The sequence below is a fragment of the Peromyscus leucopus genome, chromosome 19 (assembly GCF_004664715.2).
Source record: "Peromyscus leucopus breed LL Stock chromosome 19, UCI_PerLeu_2.1, whole genome shotgun sequence".
Taxonomy (NCBI): domain Eukaryota; kingdom Metazoa; phylum Chordata; class Mammalia; order Rodentia; family Cricetidae; genus Peromyscus; species Peromyscus leucopus.
The window spans coordinates 21,694,471-21,711,106 of record NC_051079.1 but is presented as its reverse complement, the minus strand read 5'-3'; the positions used below and the strand labels follow the sequence as shown (position 1 = coordinate 21,711,106).

Sequence of the window (16,636 nt, the reverse complement as noted above, 5' to 3'; positions counted from 1 at the left end):
GGAATCACTTTCGAGTGCGCTGCCCGTGAACAAGCTGTGATATATTTGCTTGTTTGTTCTTAAAGATTCCGTTCCCTCTCTCAACCAGTCACTACAAGGCTAAAACGAGACCACGCTTGCCAATCTGTTCAAGCATGCTCAGCCCTCGCTTCTCCCATCCCTCTCTTCTAGACAGCTTCTTTGGTAGGCAGAGGTGAGCGTTGGACACACAGCGGCTTGCAGACTGGGGATCAGAAAACCCTGGTTTGTTTGTCTGAGGAGGGGGAGGTTCAACACCAAAGGCTAAAACAAATATTTGTGGTTACGGATTAACCCGACTCCCAGACTGACATGGCGTTACCGGGACGAAAGTGCAGTTTCTCCTCGGCCCACCCTTGTAAGTCCCCCTCAAGGCAAAACTGTGAAGGGCTGTGGAGGAAGCGGGTGGGGAGGAGAGCGGGGTTGTGAGGAAGGTAAAAACCTTGAGCCAAGGTTCTCCAGGCTGACTGAAGCTTGGGGCCAAGGGAAAGCAGGCCCAGACTCTATCCTGACCAGTGGGTCGGCATTCCCTATAACCCAAGTGGCCCTCTCGACGCGTCAAATTGTGTGGATCAAGCGGAGCTCAGCCGAGGGGTTTTCCATGATCCAGAGCCGTCCTCAGAGGCGTCTCAATACTCAGGACCCCCACTACTCTACCCTGTCCTCTAAGATGGAACCTGTAAACCAGGAAGTCAGCAAAGGAGGACTGTGAGCCGGCAGGGGCCGTGTGGCGGGGACAGGCGGGCCTGCCCACCCGATCGTGGGGACACTAGAGACAATTGGTTTGGGGCAGGGGTTAAGGTTCCAGAGCTAGGGCCACACAGGCTTGGCCTTGAAGCCCAGCTCTGCCCCCCTTCTAGGTGTAGGTTTCTCATAAGCGGCTCATCTCCACTGTGCTTCTGCGTTCCTTCTCACGAAAAGTGGGAGAAAACATTAATGTCGACCTCTTGGGGTGGTTGTAACCCTAGACTATGCCAGTAACAGTGAATAGTGACAGACAGTGTGTGTGTGTGTGTGTGTTTGTGTGTGTGTGTGTGTGTGTGTGTGTGTGTGTGTGTCTGTGTCTCTGTGTCTCTGTGTGTGTGTGTGTGTGTGTTGGGGATTGAACCCAGAATCTTAAACATGCTTAGCATATTCTCTTCTACTGAGCGGCAACCCCCTCCCCACCAGTATCCAATACTTGTTTAGCACCTTAGAGGAGGGGTGGGGGGGCTGGGGAGATGGCTCAGTTGAAAAAGTGCTTGCTTTAAGTGTGAGGACCTGAGTTGGATTCCCAGAACACATGTTTAAAAAAAAGAAAGAAAAAAAAAAAAAGTCGCGCGCACTCGGTGGCGCACACTTACAATCCCTTACAGTACTAGGGCACAGGAACAAGTAGACCCCTTGGCCTTGCTGGCTGGCCAGCCTACCTGATGAATTCCAGGCTGTGAGAGACCTTGTCTCAAAAAAGAAGGTGGAAGCCAGGCATGGTGACGCACCCCTTGAGTTCCAGCTCTCAGGAGGCAGAAGCAGGCGGGTGTCTATGAGTTCAAGGCCAGCCGGGTCTACATAGCAAGTTCCAGGACAGCCATGGCTACCTTATAAAACAAACAAACAAAAACCTGGGGAGGGGGAGGAATGTGGACAAGGCCTGGGAAAGGACAGCGGAGATTACTACGCCCTGGTCTCCACATGTGCTGCACACACAAGAGGCCTTATGTGCGTTACTGTTTTGTTTTTTTTTTTTTCCCCAACAACTCTTTATAGAAGAAAGGCATTTTATCCATTTTACAAATGAGGACACCGGGGCACGGAGAATGTAAACATCTTGTCAAATAAATACTGCATGCTCAGCTCTCTCTCTCTCTCTCTCTCTCTCTCTCTCTCTCTCTCTCTCTCTCTCTTTCTCTCTCTCCAGAATGGACTGGAATTTGCCCCCAGGCAGTGACTTCTCTGCTTTCAGGTAGCTGGAGTGTGCCTAGCTCTAAAGACCAAATGTCTGCCTGTGTCTGTGAACAGTGTAACCCACTCCCAGCCCCCGCTTCCACACAGACAATAGCACACACAGATGCCCTTGCCTCCCTCCCTTTCTTGCCTTTTCTTTCATTCATTCGTGTGTGTGTGTGTGTGTGTGTGTGTGTGTGTGTGTGTGTGTGTGTGTGTGTGTAGGCAAGAGATAAACCTCAGGTATTTTCTTCAGGAGCTATTTACCTTGTTTTTTGAGGCAGGGCCTCCTGCTGGCCTGGAGCTGGTCAGGCAGGCTAGCAATTCTGGCTGGACGGCCAGCAATCCACACGGACCTGCTTGTCTCGGCCTCCCCAGGACTGGGATTGCAAGAACGTGCCACGACACCTAGATTTTTGTTTTAACGTTACCTGGGTTCTGGGGAGCAGACTTCAGTCTTCGTGTCTGCACACCAAGTGCTTTATTGACTTCGACATCTCCCCTGCTCAGGGGCGACCCTTTCATTCCATCTTTGGGGGGTGTTGGGGGCAGAGCAGCTGTGGGTGTCCCTGGAGCTTAGAGGCTCTCCTCAGACAGGTGTCAGCAGCTCCAGGATGTGGCAAGTGAGAATCTTCCTGTTGTTCGCGTTCACCTGGGGAATTTCTAGCATACCAGCCCCTTTTGGTAAGACTGCCTCCATCCCCCACCCCGCACCCTCCACCCCCCATCCCCCACCCCCGACCCCCAACCCTCAGAACCTCCACGGGCTTCCCATGGCACCAGCATAAATGGCCTCTCTAGAGTTGCCTCAGCTTCCTGAACTTGTGTCCTTCTTCAAATGCCCCATCTACCTACCAAGCCCTTTTCTAGCCTGCCCTGCCCTGCCCATGCCAGCTCTCTGCCCCCTCTGCCCCCTCGGCTCAGGGGGACACATCCTCCTCTACACTCCTTGCTCAAGCCCCCCCCCCTTAGCTTTTCTCCTGCCCGAGACAGGTATCTCTCAGAGCTGAGGGGCAGGTCTCTGTTCTCCGGGTGTCTCTGCCCAAGGGGAAGAGATGGGGACTGTATGATAGAGGGTGTTGGAAATCAAGAGCCGAGACAAGAAGGGCTCACTCAGCTATGCTGGGAGAAGCGTGAGACCCATGTCGCTTTGCAGTCTTATTCTTTTATGACTATTTATTATTAGACAATGGTTATTTTTTTCGTGTACACACAACTGCAGTTTTTTGTTACTTTTTGTTGTTGTTGTTGTTTTTCGAGACAAGGTTGTCCTGGATCTCTCTTTGTAGACCAGGCTGGCCTCGAACTCACAGAGATCCGCCTGGTTCTGCCTCCCGAGTGCTGGGATTAAAGGCGTGCGCCACCACCGCCCAGCTTTTTTTTTTAAAGAAGGTAATTTTTTTTGCTGGGTTTTTTTTTTTTAAGATTTATTTATTTATTATGTACACAGAAGAGGGCGCCAGATCTCATTACAGATGGTTGTGAGCCACCATGTGGTCGCTGGGAATTGAACTCAGGACCTCTGGAAGACCAGTCAGTGCTCTTAACCCTTGAGTCATCTCTCCAGCCCCAGAACTGCAGTTTTAACAGCAGCAGGATCTGGCATTGCCCCTAAGCATTTTGTTCTGCACAAGACCTTGTTGAGTGTTCCAGGCATGCTCTCAAAGGAAGATCTGTCTGGTTCAGAGCGCCTGCTCTACAAGATCCATACCGCTGTTCTCCCAGAGGGACCTGGGAACAGAGCAGAAAAGCAGGGCACAGTGTCCTTCCTGTGGATGCTGTGAACACTAAGGCCAGAGGGACCAGGGTGAGGTCTTCCCAGGCTCTCTCTAGCTGGGGTTCTTCAGATCCCTTTTGGTCGCTCTTGGGTCCCTCCTCCGCCACATTGACTCCCATCCCAAAGCAGACCCAGTGTTCTCCAGCAGTGAGCGTGCCCACCAGGTGCTGCGGGTCAAACGTGCCAACAGCTTCCTGGAGGAGATGCGGCCGGGCAACCTGGAACGGGAGTGTATGGAGGAGATCTGTGACTTTGAGGAGGCCAAGGAGATTTTCCAAAATGTGGATGCCACAGTAAGACCACAAGGCTAGGTCCCGAGGGTGGGGCTGGGAGGGGTTGTTGGGGGGGGGGCTGGTGGCTGGATAGGACCTAGAGAAGCAGGGGGCATGACAACTATCATTGGGGGGCCCTTTTTGGAGTCATATGAATTAGTTGGTCATGTGGGTGCCGACTTTATTTAAAGGCTTGGTCAGGGCACAGAGGACTATAGGAACCAGGACCCTGAAATGCAGCTCCGGGAAAAGGCAATCTGGGCAGCCCTCAGTGGCCACTGGCCACTGCTGCCTCTCTTCCCTGTCTCTCCCTCCCTGTGACCTGGTGATCTTCCTCTCCTCCAAGATACCCTGCACCTTATGGTTATGTGTGTGACCAAGACTTTCTAATGTCTGTCTCCATGGGGCACTCTGAGCCTTGGTCAGTTGAGGCCTAGTTAGAAACAGACTCAGAGCCAGCCAGTCATGTCTCCAGCCCAGACGCTCCAAAGGCAGCTAGCTGGGGAATGACGGGGCTGACGAGGCAGAACAGACTGTAGGGCTTTAGACACTTTCCACTGAGGAGGCAGTGAGCAGACTCGGGCTGCATGTTGAGGGGTGTAGTGGGGTGGGCAGCTGTTGGTCTGGAAGTCCTTTCCACTCCCTGGACCGCTCACATCCAGGGGGAGGCAATGCCTTGCGGGCTTGGCCTAGGTGGTGGTGCTGGGCCCTGACACTCTTCTCTCCCGCCACAGCTGGCCTTCTGGATCAAGTACTTCGGTGAGTGAGTCCTAGACACCTGCATGAAGGATAGTCGATGCTTGCTTCAGGGTCGCGGAGGTTGGAGAGGAAAATGGAGGTACCCACCATCCTCTACTGCCCCATCGCGCTGTCTTTCACAGATGGTGACCAGTGTGCGGCTCCGCCCTCGGACCACCAGTGCGACAGCCCGTGCTGCGGGCATGGCACATGCATCGACAGCCTGGGCAGCTACATCTGCTTCTGCCATAAGGGCTGGGAGGGCAGGTTCTGCCAGCAGGGTGAGCGGACCACGGCAGCGGCAGAGGCAGCGGGGTGGGCTGAGGTGGGATCTGGAACCCAGTAGGGCCACTACGAGCTATCTGCACTCTCCTGTCGCACAGAGCAGGGCTTCTACAACTGCCAGGTGAACAACGGAGGCTGCTTGCACTACTGTCTAGAGGAGGGTGGCAGTCGGCGCTGCGCCTGCGCTCCAGGCTACGAGCTGGCAGATGACCACATGCGCTGCAAGTCCACCGGTGAGCCAAGGCAGGTCTGCAGAGAGCACCCTGCCCCATACAGGCCGGGGTGAGCCAAGGCAGCCCTGCAGAGAGCACCCGGCCAACACAGGCCAGGAGGGAGCGCGCTCCCAGAAATCAAGCACATCTTGGGGACCCTAGACAGGTGGACATACCCCGCTCCCCCCTCACCCCCGACCCTGTGTGTAGACTCTTGCCAGTTTGCCAGCCTGGACATACCCTAGAGCACAACTGTCGTCTGCCTCTGTCTCTGTCACACACACACACACACACACACACACACACACACACACACACACTCTGAGGGGACCTAGGAACCAGGTCATCAGTGTCTTCTTCCACCTACCCTTCTGGATGTGTTACTTCCTTGCAGAACCCTGGTTTTGCCTTCATTTTCAATTTTCCTTGAATTTTTCTTTTGAATGTTTACTTAAGTGTGTAGTTTAAAAAGTCAGGGTAGTCCAGCAGTGGTCATGCACGCCTTTAATCTCAGCACTCAGGAGCCAGAAGCGGGTGGATCTCTGTGAGTTCCAGGCCAGAGTGAGTTCTAGGACAGCTAAGGCTACACAAAGAAACTCCGTCTCAAAAAACAAACAAACAAACAAAAAAGTAAGATTAAAAAAGAAAAAAGAATATTGTTTAAAAAAAGATCTTACCCCTATAAAACCTTAGTAAAGTGTTATAAATGATTAGCATTTAAATATCAAGAGTTTTTTAAAAAATTTTTTGTTTTATTTTCAGACAGGGTTTCTCTGTGTTTCCCTGACTGTCCTGGAACTCACTCTGTAGACCAGGCTGGCCTCAAACTCACAGAGATCAGCCTGCCTCTACCTTCTGAGTGCTGGCATTAAAAGCATGAACCACCACCGCCTGGCTGAGTTTAAAATTTTTTAAATAAAAATGTTTCACATATTTTAAATAAAAATGTTTCACATATAATCTGTATGTATAAAATAAATATGTGAACATGGAACCTGTTAAAAAAATATTTTTTATACAAATATGATTGCATGCCCCCACAACACTCTTTCCAGTTCATCCCCACCTCCCCTCCCATCCTGATCCACATCCTTTCTTTCTCTCCTTAGAAAACAGGTATCTAAGGAATAATAATAAAATAAGATAAAGTTTAAAAATTGAGATATGACAAAACAGGTAAGAAAAAGAGTCAAAGGAAAACACAAGAAATGCATGTAGATGCACACACGCACACACGCACACACATTTGCACACACAGGAATCCCATAAAAAACCAAAACTGGAGCCCATAATATATAGGCTGAGGATCTGTAAGGTTAAAAAAAAAAAAAACAAAACCCTGACTTAGCATTATGAAAGAACCTCCAGTTCACTTCCTCCTGTGTGGGCCATCTACTGCTGGGCATGGGGCCAATACTTAAGAGAGGTTTGTTTCCCTAGTAAGGTTCCCTTGGGGGAAGCTTACTTTTCATTTACAAGTGGCTATCAATTGGAGCTAGCTTCTGGATTAGGGATGGGGCGCGTGTCCACTTCTCCTCTCAGCTCAGGGCCCATCTGGTGCAGACCCGAGCAGGCCCTGTGCATGCCGACAGTCTCTTTGAGTTCGTGTGTTGTGTCTAGAAGGCCTTGATGCCTCGGTGTCCTCCATCCCCTCTGGCTCTTCCACTCTTTCTGTCTCCTCTTCCACAGAGTTCCCTGAGCCCTGAGGGGAGGAATTTGGTGGATTCATCCCTTTTAGGGCTGAATATTCCAAGGTCTCTCACTCTCTGCATGTTGCCTGGCTGTGGGTCTCTCTCTTTGTCTCACCTCCTGCAGGTGGAAGCTTCTCTGATGAGGGTTGAGCAAGGCACTGATCTATGAGGACAGCAGATGTCATTAGGAGTCATTGGATTGCTGGGTTCCTTTAGAGAGCAGTGGTATCTGGTTCCCCCCTTGTCTCTGGCCTATCTACCCTCAGGTTCTTGGCCACCCAAGCTGCGTTGGGCATGGGTTCCACCTCATGGAGAGGGCCTTAAGTCAAAGCAGACACTGGTTGGTTATTCCCACAAGCTTTGTGCCACTGCTGCCCCAATGTGCCTTGCGGGCAGGGCACTCTTGTAGATGGAAGGGTCTGTAGCTGTGTTGGTTTTTTAACCCTTCTCCTTGGGCAGCATGCAGAGTACCTTCCAGTACCATGGATACTACTCCATGGGGCGAAGGCTCTGAGAAGGCACCAGCTGTCATTCCCCGTGCTCAGTGAGTTTTGTGGGTGTTGTCAGCAGCAACAGGGACTTTAATTTACCATCAGTTTGTGGAGAACCACCAACAACCTTGGCACTAGGCTGGGTTGTTTGGAGGTTCCCATGGGATACCTTTGGCAAAGAACTCAATTAGATGTAATCCATTCCTGGTACTGGAAGCTTCCTTTGGTGGCAAGAAACATCCAGTTGTCCTTCTGCCTCCCTTATTATTCAGCAATTTCATTTAGATTGTCTTCATATATGTGCATACTATAAGAAGCTTCTACTGTGCTAGGTTTCCATATGACCCCTCAAATGGCCCTTAGTTTTAGCCATCCCTCCCCCATGTTCCCACCTCACCCCATCTTCCCTCCCCTCTCTGTTCAGTCCTCCCATTCCAGGCCCTCCCCTATCTAGTCCATCCATAACTATTTATTCTATTTCCCCTTCCTAGGGAGATCCATCCCTCCTCCATAGTCCCTTACTGGCTACTTAACCTCTGTGGTTATATGGACTGTAGCTTGCTTGTCAATGACTTAACAACTAACATCCACATATAAGAGAAGACAGACCATATTTGTCTTTCTGGGTTTGAGTTAGCTCACTCAGGATGATTTTTTTTTCTAGTTCCATCCATTTACTTGTGAATTTTATGATTTATTCATTTATTTACTTTAGATCTGAGTAATATTTCGTTGTGTAAACATACCACATTATTTTCATCCATTTATCTACTGATAAACATGTAAGTTGTTTCCAGTTTCTGGCTATTATGAATATGGTTGAGCAGGTGTCTCTGTAGTAGGATGAAGCATCTTTTTGGTGTATGCCCAAGAGTGGTATAGCTGGATCTTGAGGGAGATGAGTCCCATCTTCCTGAGGGACTGCCACATTGATTTCCATAGTGACTGCACAAGTTTTCACTCCCACCAGCAATGGGTGAGCATCCCCCTTACTTCACATCTTCAGCAGAACCAGCTGTCGGTTGTTTTATTGATCTTGGCCATTCTGATTAGTGTAAGACAAAATTTCAAAGTAATTTGATTTACATTTCCCTCCTGACTAAGGATGCTGAAAATTTCTTTCAGTGCTTCACAGCCATTTGTGTGGATTCCTTTTTTGAGAATTCTGTTTATATCCATATACAATTTTTAAATTGGGTTGTTTGTTTTCTTGCTGTCCATTTTTTGAGTTCTTTACACATTTTAAATATCAACCCTCTGTCAGATGTGTAGTTGGTAAAGATCTTTTCCCATTCTGCAGCCTGCCACTTTGTCCGAATAATGGTGTCCTTTGCCTTACAGAAGCTTTTCCATTTCATGAGGTCCCATTTATTAATGTTGATCTTGGTGCCTGTAATATTGGTATTCCGTTCAGAAAGTCTTTGCCTGCATAAATGAGTTCAAGGCTATTACCTACTTTCTCTTCTGTCAGGTTCAGTGTGTCTGTCCTTATGTTAAGGTCTTTGATGCATTTGTCGTTGAGTTTTGTGCGGAGTGCTAAATATAGATCTATTTGCATTCTTCTACACACAACCATCCAATTTGACCAACACCATTTGCCTTTCTTTCTCCATCTACTGTGATTGAAAGTTTTACTGATATAATAGTCTGGGCTGGCATCTGTGGTCTCTTAGAGTTTGTAGAGCATCTATCCAGGACCTTCTGGCTTTTAGAATCTCCATGGAGAAGCCAGGTGCTATTCTTACAGGTTTGCCTTTGTTATTTGCCCCCTTCCCCTTTTCCTTTTCAGCTTTTAATATTTTTTGTTCTGTATGTTTATTGTTTTTATTATTGTGTGAGGAAGGGAATTCATTTTTCTGGTCCACTCTGTTTGGTGTTCTGTATGCTTCTTGTACCTTAATAGTTATCTCCTTTTTGAGGTTCAGGAAATTTTCTTCTATGATTTTGTGGAAAACATTTTCTGTGTCTTTGGCCTGTGTTCCTTCTCCTTCCTCTATTCCTATTATTCCTAGACTTGGTCTTCTCATAGTGTCCCAGATTTCCTGGATGTTTTGCGCCTGGATTTTTTTTTTTAATTTATTTAACATTTACTTTGACCAAGGTGTCTGTTTCTTCTATCTTATCTTCAATGCCTGAGATTCTCTCTTCCATCTCTTGTATTCTGTTGATGAGGTTTGCCTCTGAGTTTCCTGCTCAAGTTCCTACATGTTTCACTTGCAGTTTTCCCTCAGTTTGAATTGTATTTATTGATTCTATTTGCACTTGTAAGTCTTGAACTGTTTTCTTCCTCTCATTACACTGTTTTTGTTCTCACAGATTTCTTTAATGTATTTATCCATTTCCTCTCTAAGGAAATGAACAGAGTGTATTCATAAAGGCCGTTTTTGAAGTCCTTGTCTGGTGCTTCAACTACATTGCATTGCTCAGGGCCTGCTGTGGTAGGGTTGCTGGGCTTTAGAGGAGACATATTGTTGTTGATTGTGTTTTTACACCGGCGTCTACGCATCTGGGTTTGGGGTGATTGTAATTGTAGGAGCTGATGGTGTTCTCGTCTTTGGTTTCTGTTGCCCTTTCTGGTTCTTAAGGAGTGCTATGGCTATGGGTTGCCTGGTTGAGAGCACATCTGGGATCCTGCCAGGTATGGCCACTGGGTATTCAGGGAGTGCCTGTGGAAGTTGGAGGCTGAGACAGCAGGATAGGGTGCTGAGGGAGCCTGTAGGAGAAGATCCTCACCATCGCTGGAGGTGGGGCACGGAGGAAGGGGAGGCTACACAGCGGTATGCTGCCAAGATGTGCATGAGCGGGAGGATTGGATTTGGAAAAGAGGAGGGAGACTGAGAGCCTGGAGGTTGCCTACCTGCTTCCCTGCATTTTGATTTTGTTGACGCTCCCCGCAACCCCCCCACCCCGTGCTCTCCCTGTTGTGTCTTTCTGGATCTCTTACAACATTCATGCTCAGTGCCTCTTCTATTTCCCACGTCCCACTATTTTCCTGGAACAGTCTTCTCATGTATCCCAAGCTGGCACTGAACTCATTGTGTTGCTGGCGATGACTGATTTTCCTATTCTCCTGCCTTTACCTCCAGAGTGCTGGGACTATGGCCATGCACACCCGATTTTATTTGGTGCTAGGGGTGAAACTCGGAGCTTTAAACATGCCAGGCAAGCACTCTACCAACTGAGCTTTGTCCCCAGCCCTGACTTTGCATTTTTTCAGGAAACTATTTACAGCTCTATCTTCTAGTCCCTGTACAGAAACACGCTTTTAAACTCTGTAATTACTTGGGAGATTTGTTTATTTTATGTGTATGGGTATTTTGCCTGTGTGTGTAGTATATATGTGCACCACATGCATGTCTGTTGCCATGGATCCTGGAACTGGAGTTACAGACAGTTGTGAGTTACAGACAGTTGTGAGCCACCACGTGGTTGCTGGGAATTGAACCTGGGTCTCCCAGAGGTGCACTCAGTGCTCCCAAATGCTGAAACGTTTCTCCAGGTCCTCAACTTTGTATTTTGAACTGAGTGTATATGGACAGGAAGTTTCAAGAAGTCCCCATGAGCATGGCTTCCTGCAGGCTAGAGTTATTGGCAGAATCTTGGCTCAGCTCCTTCGGTCTTACCACCGTGGCGGGGTTTGGGAAGGGTGCCTGCGAGGCTGGCGGGTGCTCTCAGTTGCCTTCCAGCACCAGGAGCAGGGCGGGCAGAGGCCCTGTCTTCTTTGCAGCCTGTGGTCTCCTAACCATGCCGCTCTTTGCCATGCAACTGTCTGAAGTCCCTTTCTCACGGCCCCTGGTTCACCTTCTGCACCGATGGGCTCTGTAGGTGAGAAAAGGAGGGTCAAGCCACGAGGAGGGCCCTCCAAACCCCTCTTGTCGGCTCACACCGTGCCCCATGTGCAGTCATGGCTGAACTGCCCCCACCCCAGGGGTTCAGAGGACTCCTAAAGGGTACTGTGTATGAAATCCCAGTCTCTGGGAACTTTGCTCCTAGGGGGGATTTTTGCTTCTCAGTTTGCCAAGTCAGGTGCTGTGTCTACCTGCTGGCTGGCTCCTGGAATTTCACTGCTGCTGCCTGCTTTCCATTCTGTCATTCCTTACTTGCCCTGTGGATGGCGTCCCCCTGTTTCACCAGTTAGATTCCCCCCAACTGGCATTCAGCACTCACAGGAGCAGATCTTGCAGACCATCCGCTCCCAGATTTCCAATGATGTGCCCACTGCTATGGGAAGAGAGACTTCAAAGTGATGCTTTCCGAGAATCACTCAGAGCTGGAGACAGCTCTGTTGATACAGAGCTTCCATGCAAGCACAAGTTGGGGCCCCAGCATCTGCATAAAAAAGCCAAACGTGGTTGTGCGCATGTGCCTGTCACCCCAGAATGCTGGCAGGGAGGGCGGAGACAGCAGGATCCCTGGGAGTCACCCATCAGTCAAGCTCTACACTCAGTGAGAGCTTGTCTCAAAACTAAGGCATAGAAACAAGAAAGACACTCAATGTTGACCTCCGGCTTCTACATGCATGTGCAACTGGACACACGTGCACACACACACACACACACACACACACACACACACACACACACCCTTCTGGGGCTGGTAGAATGTCTCAGCAGTTTAGAATACTTGCTGTCCTTGCAGAGGACCCTAATTTGATTCCCATCACCTACGTGACAGCTCACAACTGTTCTTAGTTCCAGTTTCAGAGGATCTGATGACCTCTTCCTGTCTCTGAGGGCACCAAACACACACAGTGTACTTAAATACAGTGTACTTGCATACATGCAAGCCAAACACTTATAAACACCTAGGGAAAAAAAAGAATACTTAGCTCTTTCTCCATAATCTGCCCCCCTACGTTGAGAGAGTGTCACATGTAGCACAGGCTGACCTAAAAACTCACTATGTAGCCCAGGCTGACCTAAAACTCACTATGTAGCCTAGGATGATCTTGGATTTCAGATCCTAGAACTCTACTTCTCCAGTCCTGTGGTTATAGATGTGCGTTACTTTGGGATCTAATCCAGGGACTTATGTGTGCTAGGCAAGCATTCTAGAAACTGAGTTCTATTCCCCAGATCACTCCATGTAATTTATTATCCCCTGAGGAGCTTGGTAGCATCTGAACAGGAGCCTTCTCTTATGTATCTCGGGGATGATCACCCATAGCCCTGGAGCATGAGTCCGGGATATCTTTCCTCATCAGTTCAGTGACACTTAGGTAGTAATAGTGCTTGGCCAGTTCTCGCCAATAGGTGGCACTATGTGATTGTGAGTCCCAAGCTGCACTTCTTGAATCCTCCATGGTGGCAGCCAAGCCTGCCGAGGACAGATGGTCCTGGGGAGTCTTGCCTGGGGGGCCCTTTACCACCTCCTCTCTTTTACCTTTAGTGAATTTCCCATGCGGGAAGCTGGGGAGGCGGATAGAGAAGAAACGGAAGAACGTCAAACGGGACACAGACCCAGAAGATGAGCAAGAAGTCGACCCAAGGATCGTCAACGGAACGCTGACGAAGCAGGGGGACAGTCCTTGGCAGGTGAGGGGGGGGGGAGACAGTCTTCTGGGACCCCCGCTGGCTCGAGACCAGTGTTGCTGCTCGAGGGGACAGGGTGAGAGCTGGTAAGGCTAGGAGCTGGCATGTGCCGGGAACGGCCTGTGTCTTGTTAGAGTTACTGGTGCTGGGACGCAACACCATGACCAGACAAACTTGGGAAGGAAAGAGTTTGTTCGGCTTACATTTCTACATTACGGTGCACCACCAAAGGAAATCAGGACAGGGATTCAAGCAGGGCAGGGACCTGGGGGGCAGAAACTGATGCAGAGGCCATGGAGGGGTGCTGCTCACTGGCTTGCTCTCCAAGCTTGCTCAGCCTGCTTTGTTATAGAAGCCAGGGCACCAGCCCATGTGTTGCCACACCGGCTATGGGCTGGGACACCCTCTGTCAATCACAAATTAGGAAGGTGCCTTCCAATGGGATCCCATGGAGGCATTTTCTCAAGTGAGTGTCCCTCCTTTCGGATGCCTCCGACTTGTGTCGGGGTGACATAAAACTAGCCAGACAGCATAGACAGCAAGCAGGAGGAAGCGGTCCAGTGTTGAGGAAGGGATGGAGAGACAGAGCTTTTGTGACTGGGAACTGAGGCGGGGACTATGTTTCTGGAGCAGGGTCTTGTATAGGAGAGCTAGAAGGGAGTGCTGACCCCCGAGCATCCCCAGCTTCGACATAGGAGTGAAAATTGGTTGTTTCTCACCTTCGCCAGGCTCTGGATGAGGCGTATACTAGCAGTTCACCGATTCGGGGAGCTTAGAAAACTCTGGAAATAGCTCAGTAGGATGAGAACCAGGATGGCCATCAGGACGGGGGCAGAGGGAGGCCCAAGAGAGATACCTCAAGCAGCCTGAGTGCCACAAAGGTTTCCCTGAGGATGCAAGGCCTGGCCCAAGCTCCAGCAGGAGAGCGCTTTGACCCTGGTCTGGCAGAAGGTGATTATAGGAACTGCACAGGCTATGTCAGGGAGATGCCCTGACACAGGCCAACACCAGACCGTGTAACAAAGAGAAAACACTGGGAAAGACCTTAAGTCTATGTGTGCCAGTGGGACCAGGAACGCAGGGGAGTGCTTGAGAACTACTGAGAGCCATGTAAGACTTGGATCCCGTGCTAGGAGTTGTCAGAGGCAGCCCTGTGATGTTACTTTCAGGCAGTTCTCCTGGACTCCAAGAAGAAGCTGGCCTGCGGAGGAGTGCTCATCCACACCTCCTGGGTGCTGACGGCGGCCCACTGCATGGAGAACACCAAGAAGCTTACCGTGAGGCTTGGTGAGGGCTGCAGCCGGGCAGGAGCAGCCGGAGGCCAGGGATGGAGCAGGGGAAGCAGGCTTGCTGTCCCAGGGTGGGCGATGCTGACAGTGACTTCGGCTCCACAGAGGACGCTTGGGGGACAGAGGCATCTGTGTTAGCACGGACAGGTTCACACTGGGACTCCAGTCAGCTCATTTCAGACCTAGGTCCACACGTTTGTAAGTGAGGGGTGTCACACAGCCAGGTCTCCTCACTCCCACTCCTAGGGAGCCAGCTCTGTGTAGGCCTCAGCGCCTGGCCATGGTCAGACCCAGGACTCTGTGTGAGCTTCACAAAGACTGACAGGGTGGAGCGGCGTCAACACTGGCCCGCCTTGCTAGCTGCTCCCCCAGGAGTCTGAGGGCCCCCAAGTCTAGGCCCTACTCTGTGACGATTTCTGGAGGGGCTTTTAGCAGACACTACACCAAAAAGAAGAAAAGCGGGCCAAGGAATAGCCTAGGGGTCAAGATAAGGACTTGAGGGGCTGGAGAGATGGCTCAGAGGTTAAGAGCACTGGCTGTTCTTCCAGTGGTCCTGAGTTCAATTCCCAGCAACCACATGGTGACTCACAGCCATCTATAATGAGATCTGGTGCCCTCTTCTGACCTGCAGGTGTATATGCAGACAGAACACTGTATACATAATAAATAAATAAATCTTAAAAAAAAAAAAAAAGATGAGGACTTGAGTTCAACGCCCAGCACCCATGTGGAATCCAGATGTGGTAGTGTACCGCTAAGAGGCAGAGACAGGAGGGTCTCTGGGGCCTGCTGACCAGCCAGTCCAGCTGCATATGTGACCTTCAGCTTCAGTGAGAGGTATATAAGGTGGAGAGTGATTGAGGAAGAAGACACCCAGCATTGACCTTTGGCCTCTGTATGCACTCACACACGCACAGGCACCCTCCATGGACACAAGCACACACATACATACATATGCAAGGGCATGCATAATAAAAGAAAGGGTACCCTGAGAATGACAAAATCGATATGATACACCTTCAGCGTGGACAGCGGCCTGTGGCCCTGCTTTCCGGAGCCATCAGCTCGTAGGGAGGACCTGTCTCTTCTCTGTGGTCCAGACCATTGTTCCTAGCAGCGCCTGGGGCTTACTGATGACCGACCCCCTTTGGGTCTGGCCGCCATGGAGCTAGTCTCTCCAGCAGCGTTGACCTTTGTTCCCTTCCTGCCGTCTACAGGCGTCTCTGGCTTCTCTGTTCTTTCCACTGTGGATTCTGAGTGCAGAGCGGCCCCGCTGCCCCTTATGCCCTTGGGCCCATCTCCTAATGCTCCTGGCAGGAAAACTCACCTCTGCTAAGGATCTGGGGCACGGGGACCCAGCTCAGGGCTTCGCGCAGCTGGGCAGCAGAAGCACTGAGGACAGGCAGGCTCCTCCCGCCCCCTCCCAGCCTACTCTGATAGCGTCCTTGCTTTGCAGGTGAGTATGATCTACGGCGCAGGGACCACTGGGAATTGGACCTGGACATCAAGGAGGTCCTCGTCCACCCTAACTACAGTCGGGGCACCAGTGACAACGACATCGCCCTGCTCCGCCTGGCCCAGCCAGCTACTCTCTCTAAGACCATAGTGCCCATCTGCCTGCCAGACAACGGCCTGGCAGAGCGGGAGCTCACTCAGGCCGGCCGGGAGACGGTGGTGACAGGCTGGGGCTATCAGAGTGACAGAGTTAAAGACGGGAGGAGGAACCGTACCTCCATCCTCACCTTCATCCGCATCCCTGTGGCCCCACGGAATGAGTGCATGCAGGTCATGAGCAACGTGGTCTCGGAGAACATGCTGTGTGCGGGCATCCTTGGTGACAGCCGGGACGCCTGTGACGGGGACAGTGGGGGACCTATGGTGGTCTTCTTTCGGGGCACCTGGTTCCTTGTGGGCCTAGTGAGCTGGGGTGAGGGCTGTGGGCACCTCAACAACTATGGCGTCTACACCAAAGTAAGCCGCTACCTAGAATGGATCCACAGCCACATTGACGACAAGGATGCCTCCCCGAAGAGCCAGGGGGTGTAGCACCTCTCGCTGCTCATGTCTGGACCTCACTCTTAGAGTGAGGCTGGGCTCGTGAATACCACAGCAGAGGACATTAAAGGGGCATGTAACAAACATACCCACTTGAGTTCCTGTCTGTCTTTCCATCCTTTTTATGGGCTATACTGGAGAAAAGTAACATTAACTGAGCATCTACTACACACCAGGTGCTTTATGAAAAGAATCTGCTTAACTCCCAGAGCAGTTCTGTGGGGTGGGAGTAGGGGAAGATCCAGCAGGGTCTGAGGCTGATATAACTTGGGGATGGTGGTTTATAGACAGGAAATTTTTTAATGTCACTACAAGAGACTAGCCTTTCTTGGGGTTTCAGAAAGACCAGCACTC

The 16,636-nt window shown here is 50.5% G+C and overlaps 1 protein-coding gene across 3 annotated transcripts; it reads left to right on the top strand.

Moving 5' to 3' along the window:
* The first annotated feature begins 269 nt into the window (after window positions 1-269).
* Proc (protein C, inactivator of coagulation factors Va and VIIIa) lies at window positions 270-16,370 on the top strand. Of its 3 annotated transcripts, none has more exons than XM_037197031.1 (9): window positions 270-376; window positions 2,539-2,625; window positions 3,848-4,011; window positions 4,725-4,749; window positions 4,872-5,009; window positions 5,112-5,246; window positions 12,796-12,941; window positions 14,108-14,225; window positions 15,684-16,370. In XM_037197031.1, the coding sequence occupies exons 1-9, from the start codon at window positions 331-333 to the stop codon at window positions 16,271-16,273; spliced, it is 1,449 nt and encodes a 482-aa protein (XP_037052926.1). In that variant the 5' UTR covers window positions 270-330; the 3' UTR covers window positions 16,274-16,370. The 3 variants fall into 3 exon arrangements, with proteins under 3 accessions (XP_037052926.1, XP_037052925.1, XP_028722901.1); XM_037197030.1 differs by having other exon boundaries at window positions 3,845-4,011; XM_028867068.2 differs by having other exon boundaries at window positions 306-376; window positions 2,535-2,625.
* The last annotated feature ends 266 nt before the right edge of the window (window positions 16,371-16,636 follow it).